This window comes from the organism of the source record quoted next, unplaced genomic scaffold, assembly GCF_019419815.1.
Source record: "Pyrus x bretschneideri cultivar Hongxiangsu unplaced genomic scaffold, Pyrus_bretschneideri_v1 Contig53, whole genome shotgun sequence".
NCBI classification, from domain to species: Eukaryota; Viridiplantae; Streptophyta; class Magnoliopsida; order Rosales; family Rosaceae; genus Pyrus; species Pyrus x bretschneideri.
Genome location: NW_025999791.1, coordinates 1,669,663 through 1,680,852, shown reverse-complemented (window position 1 = coordinate 1,680,852; position 11,190 = coordinate 1,669,663). Strand labels below are relative to the sequence as shown.

Sequence of the window (11,190 nt, the reverse complement as noted above, 5' to 3'; positions counted from 1 at the left end):
TTTTATTTAGAGTTGGACTTGCCATAATAATATGATTCAATTTCGCATTTGGTGAGAATTGAACTAACATTTCACTTACAAGTAAAGATGAATACCACGAGACCTTACTACTATTCTTGGTAATCAAGGAATGATGAGTTCGTGAATCGCCTTGTGACATGAGAAATGTTTTAGCCTTAATGGGCGAGTGTTTGCTGGTTGTAGGATGATTCTCAACTCTCTCCATTACATAACATGTGAATGTTACTATTTAAACTAGAATATTGCTATTCACACACTTGTTTTTCCTTTTCATACATTTTGTTAAATTTTTGCCATTGATCTTCTTCAATTTATTGGATCCGATGACCGAAAATTGAGAAGGATGTGTGAGAAGTAAAATTAAATGTGTGGATAGCACTAACCTTAAATTATTACGAATAGAATTTTACTTTCAACGTAGGCCAACTCTCAACAAATCTCACATGCAATAATAGTAAAAAAAAAAAACACTCGTGTAAATAATTGACCATAATAATACCACAAAAGATATGATAGCGCTGTACACCAACCAAACCAACAGATCCTAACTATAATGGTCGGTTTGGTTTGATTTTAACAAAAAACAAATGTCAAACAATTTAAAAATTGAACCGAACCGATTATTTTTTGGTTTTGATACTTTTGAAACTGACTAAAACAAAACCGAATTGACCATGTATCTTTTAATTATTAATTAATTTATTTTACACATGTCAACGTATTATAGGTTACTAGAGACCTTAGCATACACATATCAAAATCTTCAACATATTATAAGTTCTAATAGCTTTTTTTTATTTATTTTTATTTTTATTTTTTAAAGAATAAGAAGTTGTGATGACTATTAACAATTAAGAGATTTATACGTGTTTTATGCTTATGTGAGGTTCTAATTAATAAAGACTTTCAGCTAAAGCCAAATTGGCATAACTCTTCATTTTGGTCCTTAAGATTTGAAATCGATAGAAGTAGTCTCTGAGTTTGTCCACCATCAATCATTTTGGTTTTTCTATGAAAAATGTCCATTAAATAAGGATAAAATTACAAAAATATGCTCAACTTTTTGTCAAATCATTTTGGCCTATTTTTTATTGGGAACTTTAATGAAAAGCTCCCGATACTGTTCACTTTAACGAAAAACCACATTTTAACACTAAAAAATCAATTCTGGTACTATTCACTTTACCCTTTATTTTGTCCTTATCATTAAAACTCAAAGTTTTCAAACCATTTTCATTAGTTTTCTTTTTTTTTTATATTAAATTGATGGTATTTTTGTCATTTTGATCCTTATTTAACAGAACTTTTGTCATTTTGATCCTTATTTTTTCACGGCCCACTTTTATCGATTTCAAATCTCATGGACAAAAGTGAGGAGTTATGCCAATCTCAAGGACTATTTTGGCTAAAAAGCCATTAATAAATCATAAGCTAGCATGAGATGTTTATTTAGAAAAGTGTTATTCACATACCCAATTTTACCTCTCACACATCTTTATTAATTTTTGGTCATTGATCTTCTTCAATTATTTCGATCTGACGGTTAAAAATTGAGAGAGGGTATGAGAAGTAAAATGCTTGTGTAGGTATCACTACCCTTTATTTAATTGAAACTTAGTTCTATTTGACTTGATGAACTTTTTATGTTTCGAAAATTATAATCTTTCAATCGAATTGGATGCGTGAGATGTGTGGATGTTTAGAACATTAAAACTCTTGAAATGTTGAACTTTTTTATTTATGTGTTGAATGGATTTAAAATGACCGAACCAAACAGAATCAAACCGATTAACAATATTTTGGTTTGGTTTTAATGGCGGTATCTATCAAAACCGAACCATTGGGTACTAATTAGTTTATTTTTAGGTGTCAAAACGAATCAAATCGATCCGTGACCACCCCTACATGAAACAATATAGCATACTGCTCCTTTTGCAGACCGTGTTAAAGACTCTTCTTTTCTCTTTGGTCAAGATTCTTGTGGATGATTACAAATGCAGACAATAAGGACCATTAGGGACCATCCCATGCCCCTATATTTTTTTCTTTCAGTCACAAAGTTGCATTACTCCAATAGACTTTGGCACTTTTTGGCCGTCTTTGCACCACACTCTACGTTATACCTTTTCTTTTCCAGAAGACTGTGGGTTTTAGTTGTCTTTAGATAGCAGCCAAGTCTTCCTTTAACTTTGCACTCAACAATACGGCAACCGTTTGACCTCCATGGACTCAACAATACGGCAACCACTAATTTCTGCATTCTTTGTAAGTGTGTGGATGATAGGGTTTTTCTTTCAACACCTTTTGCTTGTTTCTTTATATTCGAAGTTAATGCAGTGGAGCCTCCTCCTACCAAGCCTTGAAAAGAACAACAAATACTGGGCTCCTTCGTCGAAGACTTATGGTTGCTTTTGGTAGAAGAATTTTGAGTTTGACGAGTATGCTGACACATTGTTATTCTTCATGTGTTATACAATATTGTTGATATTTTATTAACCTATATTATAGTATTAATAAATATAAACATATATTATAACACCATAAATTAATAATATCACGTATAGTTTGACGATCAGAGCAAAATATTCTTATTCTCAACCTACGTGCTAGGTCAATACGACATAAAATATGTCTTGTCAAAATAACTACATCCAAAATAGTCCAATATCTCCTACATTTGGATTAAGATTTTATAATCTTAGATAAAAAATAACTTTTTAAAAACTTAAAATACACTATAAAATCCATCAAAATCTATTGCTTTTAAAGTTCTGTAAAATCAAATCCCAATTAAACACGCTCCCTAGTACTTTTCTCATCTGTCACAACTTGTTATGCCAACTTTTACAATTATTCAAATCCATTTCGTTTTCTATATATTAAGGTTGCCCAAAACAAAACTACTTATCCTAAAAACCTTTTCATACTTCTCTCTCCTTTAAAAAGCTCTATACCATCCTCAACTCTCTACAATGGCCAAGACCCTCCAAAACCTCAGTTCTACCTACACCATTCTCATAACCATTTCCTTCTTCTTCTTCTCAACCCTTGTCACTTCAGAGACTCACCATTTCTCAAGACCCTTATCTCCATCAAAACATGGTCTAAAGAGAGAGAAACTGAGCCATCTGCACTTCTACTTCCATGACATAGTAGGTGGCAGAACCCCCACGGCAATTAAAGTGGCTGAGGCACTCACGACAAACACTTCCATGACTGGCTTTGGCACCGTGGTCATGATTGACGATCCATTGACTATCAGCCCTGAATCGAGCTCTAAGCTAGTCGGAAAAGCCCAAGGTATTTATGCTTCAGCTTCACAAAGTGAGGTGGGCTTTTTGATGGCTTTGAACTTTGTTTTTGTTGAAGGGAAGTTTAATGGTAGCACTCTCAGTGTGTTGGGGCGCAATGCCGTGTTCTCAGCTGTGAGGGAGATGCCGATAGTAGGAGGAAGCGGGCTTTTCCGATTTGCTCGTGGCTATGTGCTTGCTAGCACTCATCAGTTCGACATAAAAAGTGGAGATGCTGTTGTGGAGTATAATGTTTATGTCTTCCATCATTAAGTGGTATAAGTGTTGTTTGTTTTCCTAGCTTTTTTGTGGCTTTTACATATGAATTTTGAATCAGTCTTGTGGCTCAATTAATTTTCCAATCCCCTGCTGATTCTTTTTGAAGATTGTAACCCTTTGTTATTGTTTTACAATAAATATCGTTACTTCTTAAAATAAACAGAATATATACTTTTTCTTTTCATCCCATAAATCATTCACATTTGAGTCCTATGTAAAGAAGATTCATAATCTAGCTATCACATTGCTATAATTTGTAATAACATTGATTATTGTCATTTGTTACTAGTACTCGGGTTCATATTATAAGTATGGAGATATATGAATACACAATAGAAAATCCTTTGCCTTATGGTAATTATTCAATAAAAGGGCATATTCTTGGAAGCCACATGAAGATCAATCTCGAAAATCTTTGCCTAGAGTAACTATTGATCAATCTTTGTTTATAAGAAATGCTTCCATTGAGATGAATCATGGTGATCATAGATATCTATATGTGATTTGACATAATTTCATATATTACATAAATTTTAATGGGATATGGATGATAGAAGAATGAATGACATTCTAACTACAATTAAGATTCGAAAAAGTATCATGATTAGTTCACGTATGCTTCTACTAATTCGAGTTGTCATAAACTGTTGTTAGATGTCAATCATGGTTTGTGGAGTTAATTAATTAATTATTTCATTGCAGGCTTTGGTTAGAATCTAAGAGGTCGCATACATATAGTAGTTCTAGCAATGTTAACTAAGATGAGGATAAGATATAGGGATCTTTAATGAAAATGACTTGGATTAAGTTTAATTTAACCAAAAACAACCATATACTATTATTTAACGAAAAAAGCTTATAAAACTAATTCATATCAGGCCTTCAAACATTGAACACACATGAGCTGAACTAAAAGCCCAAAACAAAATAAGTTCTTTTTCCAGCCCTTGCCCCTAACGGAACGTGTTCTATTAGAAAACTCACCATTCGGTTTCTTCCCTCCTTTTGAATAAACTCGTCTGCAGCCTAAAAATTTAACATAGCAGAGCATCAATCATGTTGAATACCCATGAGCAAAAGTTGACTTCCATTATTAAGATTCTTTCATTATTTTTTGGACTGCTGGGCTTCGGCTCCCAATATAAAGTAAAATTAAACCTTACCGATACAAGGTAAAATTAAAGCAACTTTACAAAGCGAATGATTTATAAACAAACAATTGCAAACTGCAATTTCTTTTTGCTTTCGTGTAAACAATGAAAGACTAAACTCACTATAATAATGAAAAGCAAAGACATACTTACTCACGAAAGGCATAAAGATTAATTTAATTAATTTCGAAACATATTTATTTATTTATTTTATATATGAACATATATGTCTCTATTAATTAATGAAACCTTCTTTATCAATCAAAAGAGGGTGAAAAGACTACTTAGTCTTCTATCACATAAAAAAAAATGATGGGCAATAATGTAATTTCACATGTCCAAATTTTAATGTTTGTTATTGAACCCTCATCTACAGGTGATGTTAAAATACATCTAATATTAAAAAAAAAAAAAAAAAAAAAACCAAAAAAAAATAAAACCTCCCACTCCCCCATATTCTCTTTCTCCCTCCTTCCTTCTCATTTTCTAAAAAAATGTGTTCATACATACAAAGTGTGTTAGTAAATGCTAGTAGATATATATGCAAAAACATGCAATCACACATATTGCCTGCTACTGATAATTTTGTTTCCCCTGATTTAAGGACATTGAAGCATGCCATTTGACTTCCAATATATAACGGCCATAATATATAAATGTAATTAATTGTGTAACAAGCTGCTTCTCAATCTTTTAAAACAATTAATTAGTTGACGATGTTAAAGCATGAGTTAATTGTCTTATACGATCCACGAGATAGACGTACAATTTGCTATTGTTTCAAAAATAGTTTGTGTTATTTTGTTGCAATTCCAGAAATAGTGTGTGTTATTTTGGTTTAGTTTTTAGAGATAGTGTGTAATTTTGATGTAGTTCCATAAATAGTGGGATAGACGTTTGCTATTGTTTCAAAAATACTATGTGTTATTTTATTGTAATTCTAAAAATAGGTGTTATTTTGGTTTAGTTTTCAAAGATAGTGTGTAATTTTGATGTAGTTCCATAAATAGTGGGGGTGCTTTGGTTCAGCTTGAGAAATAGTGCAGGTTATTTTGCTGTAGTTCCAGAAATAGTATTTATTTTGTTCTCTTCCACAAATAAATGTGGGTTATTTTGGTTTAGTTTCAGAAATAGTATTGATTATTTTGTTGTAGTTTCAAAATAGTGTGTATGTTGTTCCCTTCCAGAAATATTGTAGGTTATTTTGGTTCGGTTTTAGAAATAGTGTGAGCTACTTTAATTTAATTTCATAAATAGTGTAATTTTGCTGTAGTTTCAGAAATAGTGTGGGTTATTTTGGTTAGTTTCATAAATAGTATAATTTTGTTGTAGTTTCAGAAATAGTGTGGATTATTTTGTTTCAGTTTCAGAAATATTGTGGGTTATTTTGCTATATTTCCAGAAGTAATGTGAATTATTTTGTTTGTTTCAGAAATAGTGTAGGTTATTTTGTTTCAAAATAGTGGGAAAATTCAATGCATGTAAGTAACACAACTAATACCAATTATTTAAATAAAAATTCAAAACAAGAGCACAGAGAGGCCCAACAATAAAAATGAAAAACCCAGATATTCATGCTTTGCTTAAAAGTAATCTACAAAGTTTTTGATCCGATAATCCTCAATATTCATCGACAAAAACTTAATTCCTCAATTCCACACAAAGATTCAGTCTTTCTTCTTATCTTGATCTTTCTTTCTAGTATTTGATCAAGAAAATTCATTTCACATTCAATCTGTTCATCGAATCCATGGCGATAGCTGGCCATTCGATCCATACGTTTTTTGGTATCAAAGCTAAGAGCCCAGGTGCCAATTTAGAGAAAAAAGTTTTTGGTTTGACAGATTTGCATCATGGGTTGTCTTGTAATGGGAAGAAATTGAAAGGGAAAGTTGGTGGTGGTGGAGTGCACGTGGTGCAGGTGGAGGAGAGTTTGAAAATTTTGAAGAGTTTGCTTGATGCAGTGTCGGAGAGAGAGTTCAGGGAGAAGGGTCTTTTGGGGTTAAGGAAGACCAAGCTTGTGTGCACAATTGGAAAAGACCAAGCTTGTGTGCACAATTGGGCGGGCTTGCTCTTCTTTGGAGGATTTGGAGAAGTTGATTTTGGGATGGATGAATGTGGCAAAGGTTCAATATGTTTTAGGTTCAAAAACATATGTGTGCTTCGATTCCCACTACTTGCCGTTCACTTTCGGTTTCCACGGGTGGATCACAAAGAGAAATAAAGAAAATTAACCAGTAGAAACTAAAACATGATTAAATGTCAAGGAAGAAATGGGGGAGAGAGAATAGCAGAGAGATCCAGAAGAAAAGAGATATTAAACAGATAAAAGCTTGTCGTCAGGGGCATATTTGGAAACTCATTGCTTGAGCCATTTTAATTAGATTGGTTTAATATTCAGCTTTGTCCTAACCATTAAATAAAGTTATTGCATGGCTTTTGGTTAACATTTAAAGTTTTCAAATCCTTTTTTATTAGTTTTCCTTAAGATGTAATCATTTTTAAATTTTATTGGATTAATCATTTCGGCCTCCTGAACATGTTTTAATTAAAAAGGTTTTGGACTTTATTTAATTAAAAGGGATCTAAGTCACAAGCCCAAAGTGGACAAGTGAATAGAACTTGACGCATGGACTAAAGCCCATTTATTTTCTCAGAAGTCTCTAATGCTAAGATTTGTCCCTTAAAGAAATGAGATAAAATACACTGCCAAAACCACCTAGTGTGTCACCCATTCCATTGATCCAAATGAGACATATTGCTAGCACATTTAAATCAATCATTTCATCATCCATTGCTAGTTTATAAGTGTGGATACTCTTAGAGGCTCAACGCTTGAAGAGTTTCACGTGATCAATCATGAAGAGAATGATGGCACGCATAAGGATGATCTTACAAAGCGGCACTTGCATGGTCAAAGATTCATATAAGTAAATTACTTTGCCATCTTTATGTGTTAACTTATCAATTACAACCAACTGGATATATAATTGAGATAACATATTATATGTTATTTATTATTTTTCTGCTACATATTTAATTATTCAAATTAACCAATACTATGCTTGAAAACCCAACATTGTTTCCTCTTTAGGCTCGACTGACTGTTCGGCAAATATAGGTGAGTGACGACCAACTATTTAGTGGACACAAGTAAGTGTTTGATCGGTTGTTAGGTAGTCGGCTCTTCGACATCTGCTTCTTCTTATACCAAATTGGTCTTCATATATAAGTTATCTCCTCCTAAAAGGCATGATTGGGTTCATCAGAAGAAAAGAAAATTTCTGATTCAGAAAATGTAACATCTATAGTTACATAGAGTCTCGGGATGACGGTTGGTAGCACCGATAGCCTTTCCATTTTGGAGTAAACATATAAAAAACGCATTTCATTGAACATGGATCAAGTTTGAAGTGTTGATTCTTGTGAAGGTTAACGTACGCAACACCCAAAAAATGTGAGGAGTAAGGCTGAGTCCAGAGGGCAAGGATACATGATTTACTAATATTGCCAAAGGAGTACAGAATTCAAGAACCTTAGAAGGCATTCCGTTCATCAAATAAACTGCATAAGTATCGACCTCTGCCTAATACTCCCACGGAGTGGAAGCTTTAATTAGGAGAGATAATGTTGTTTAGATGTGCTTATTTTTCCATTATGCCACCCCCATTTTGTTGAGGTGTTTGAGGACAATTATTCTCATGTAAGATTATGTACTCCAAAAAAATTTAGATAGTTCGGCCTTCACATATTCACCCCCAATGTCTAAGGAAATTACTTTGATAGGAACAGAAAATTGGGTGGAAATCATTTGATGAAAATTTTCAACAATAAAGGTAACATCACTCTTGTGTTTCATTACATATAGCCAGGTCATTCTAGTGCAATCACTCACAAATAAAATAAACCATCGAGTTCCTTGTCTACTGGAAATAGGAGAAGAACCCTAAACATTTCAATGGACTAACTCAAAAGTGTGGGAACCATATCTGCGCACCTTTGTGATCAGCAGTAGAGCACAAATCCGTGTAATCATGAGCAACCTGCAAAACAGTAAACAACCGTAAGCAAACCTTAGGTTGGGGGGGGATGTGCTGGCTAAAGGTTCTCCAACAATCAAGTTAGTGAATGGTTTTAGACTTAAGTAGTAGGCAAGATACTTCAAGTTTATAGATTGTGTTACCGTAGATGAACCTTAGATAGGTGTATTTATATCATGGGAGAGATGCATTTTCAAGATAAAATCCTTGTTCTAAGCTGGGAGAATCCTAGAAGATATCTAGTAAGTAAATATTGCATCCCCTTTGGAGTTGTGATTACTTGTGGTGCATGCCTATCCCTAGATTGTAGGGACTTTAAAACTTATAGGATTTGATTGTGTCCATATTCGGATCAAATCGTATGTATGGCGGAACAAGCTTGGTCATCCAGTGAGTTGCTTGGACTCCGCCTATCACCCCGAAGTAGAGTGATGGTGGCACCCTGCTCCGTCTGATACAGCTTCGCCTGGAGCTGATGAGTCCATGACCAGACTTCTGAGGTAACAGTATTCAGATCAGTCTTACTCTGGCCTTGGAAAATCATGGTCTCACAAAAAAAAAAAACAGTACTTTTATTGAAACTAAACAAATAATAAGTTCAATGACTCTTAGCTAAAGTTCAAACATGACACTCTAGATTAGAATCTGAAACACTAGTAAAAAAATGATGGAATTGATTTTCCCAAATACCGAAATAGGCATACTCTAGTCGCTGATGCCAGTACAAAATTTTCTTGAGTTTGGCACTATTGCCACTTTAAACTTGATTTACTTTGCGAGGTGCAACATTGTCCACATAATATAACTCATTTCTCTTAGTACCACGCACAACTATCGTCCGAGTTTGGATATTCTAGAGCAAGCAAAAAAATTAAAACATTAATACAATAGAATGCAGTTCTTCGGTAACTTCACTAACCGATAAAAGATGATTCAATAACCCCATAATAAGTAAAGTATTGTACAAGGACAAAGATGAGTTATGTGTAATTGAATCAGCCCTTGTTACTAATATAATATCTTCATTTGTAGTGACAACGCTCCCTTTACGATGAAGGGTCATAGATCGAAAAAGAGATTGTCGTACATCATGTGATCAATAACGCCAAAATCAATAATTCAACCTGAGTCACAATTATAAACACAATTATGGTTATTCGGGGATTATCTAGATTATTTTGAACTGAGAGAACCATTGGGTCAATGAGGGACAGGATCGGCTCGGCTTCACCAGCATCCGTGGTTTTCTCCCACTCTCGGCTAAAAGCTACAACCACAACACTGGTGCCAACCTTCGTTACTTTCGCTTATCTAGCCCCTCTAGCATTCTTTTATGCCTTGAGCTACTTCCTCCGTTCAAGGTACCACTCAGGATAGCTATGCTTTTTGAAACACGTTTCATCCGTGTGTCGGTTTCCATTGCAAAAAAAAACAAAAAAAAAAAAGTGTAATGAAGGCTATCTTTGTTAACCACTTTTGAAAGTCAAGTGGTTGGAGCAGCCTTAGAGGGTGTTACTTTAAGACCATCGTCATATATGTGTCCACAATATTGGTTCCACTACACTCAAACAAATTCTCATGAACTTATTCTTAATAATGTGTCACAATTGTGTACTGGCATTACAAGGAGTCTTTTGTCTATACAACAATTATGTACTAATAACCATAGTTGGTTTATATGTGATGAAAGTGAGTTTTTTTTTTGTGCAGGACAAGAAGACAAATGAGATTTTGTATCAAGGAAAAAGTAAGCCTAGGGAGCTGTTTCAAATACCAGCTGTTAAATGATCAAAATGAGTGTAGTCTATAGTGCAGAATTCAGCTTTTCTAGGACAGTTAGTAAAGTCAAAACTTTGCCATAAAAGATTGGGTCACCCTACACATGAAATTTTGTCTGTTATGTTAAAACAGTCTAACATACGTCTGGAGATAGATAGTTATCATAGTCTTTGTACTCACTGTGTAAAAGGAAAGATGTCCAAGATTACTTATCCTACTGGAAGTGATAAATGTTCTTTACCATTTCAGAAGGTTCATTTAGACATATAGGGACCATCTCATGTAAAATCCATTGAAGGGCATAGATACTAGGTAACTTTTGTTGATGAATATACAAAGTATGTGTGAATTTTCCCATTGTGCAGCAAATCTGATACAATTGCTGTGCTTGTGAGATTCTACAATTTTATTCTTACTTAATTTGGAACTGCTACTAAGTGTTTACAAACTGATGGAGGATGAGAATACATTAGTCTTGCTTTTAAAACTTTTCTTGATGCAAAAATGATTGAACATATGACATCTTGTCCCTACACTCCGCAACAAAATGGAGTGGTTGAGAGAAAGCACAAAGATGTTGTAGAGATTGCTATAACTTTGCTCATTGTTGTTGGCTTACCTACTGAATTT

The 11,190-nt window shown here is 33.9% G+C and overlaps 1 protein-coding gene across 1 annotated transcript; it reads left to right on the top strand.

The window, feature by feature from the left end:
- Nucleotides 1–2,825: 2,825 nt before the first annotated feature.
- On the top strand, nucleotides 2,826–3,774 carry LOC103957181 (dirigent protein 22). The gene has a single exon (XM_009369292.3). The coding sequence runs from the start codon at nucleotides 2,994–2,996 to the stop codon at nucleotides 3,582–3,584; it is 591 nt and encodes a 196-aa protein (XP_009367567.2). The 5' UTR covers nucleotides 2,826–2,993; the 3' UTR covers nucleotides 3,585–3,774.
- The last annotated feature ends 7,416 nt before the right edge of the window (nucleotides 3,775–11,190 follow it).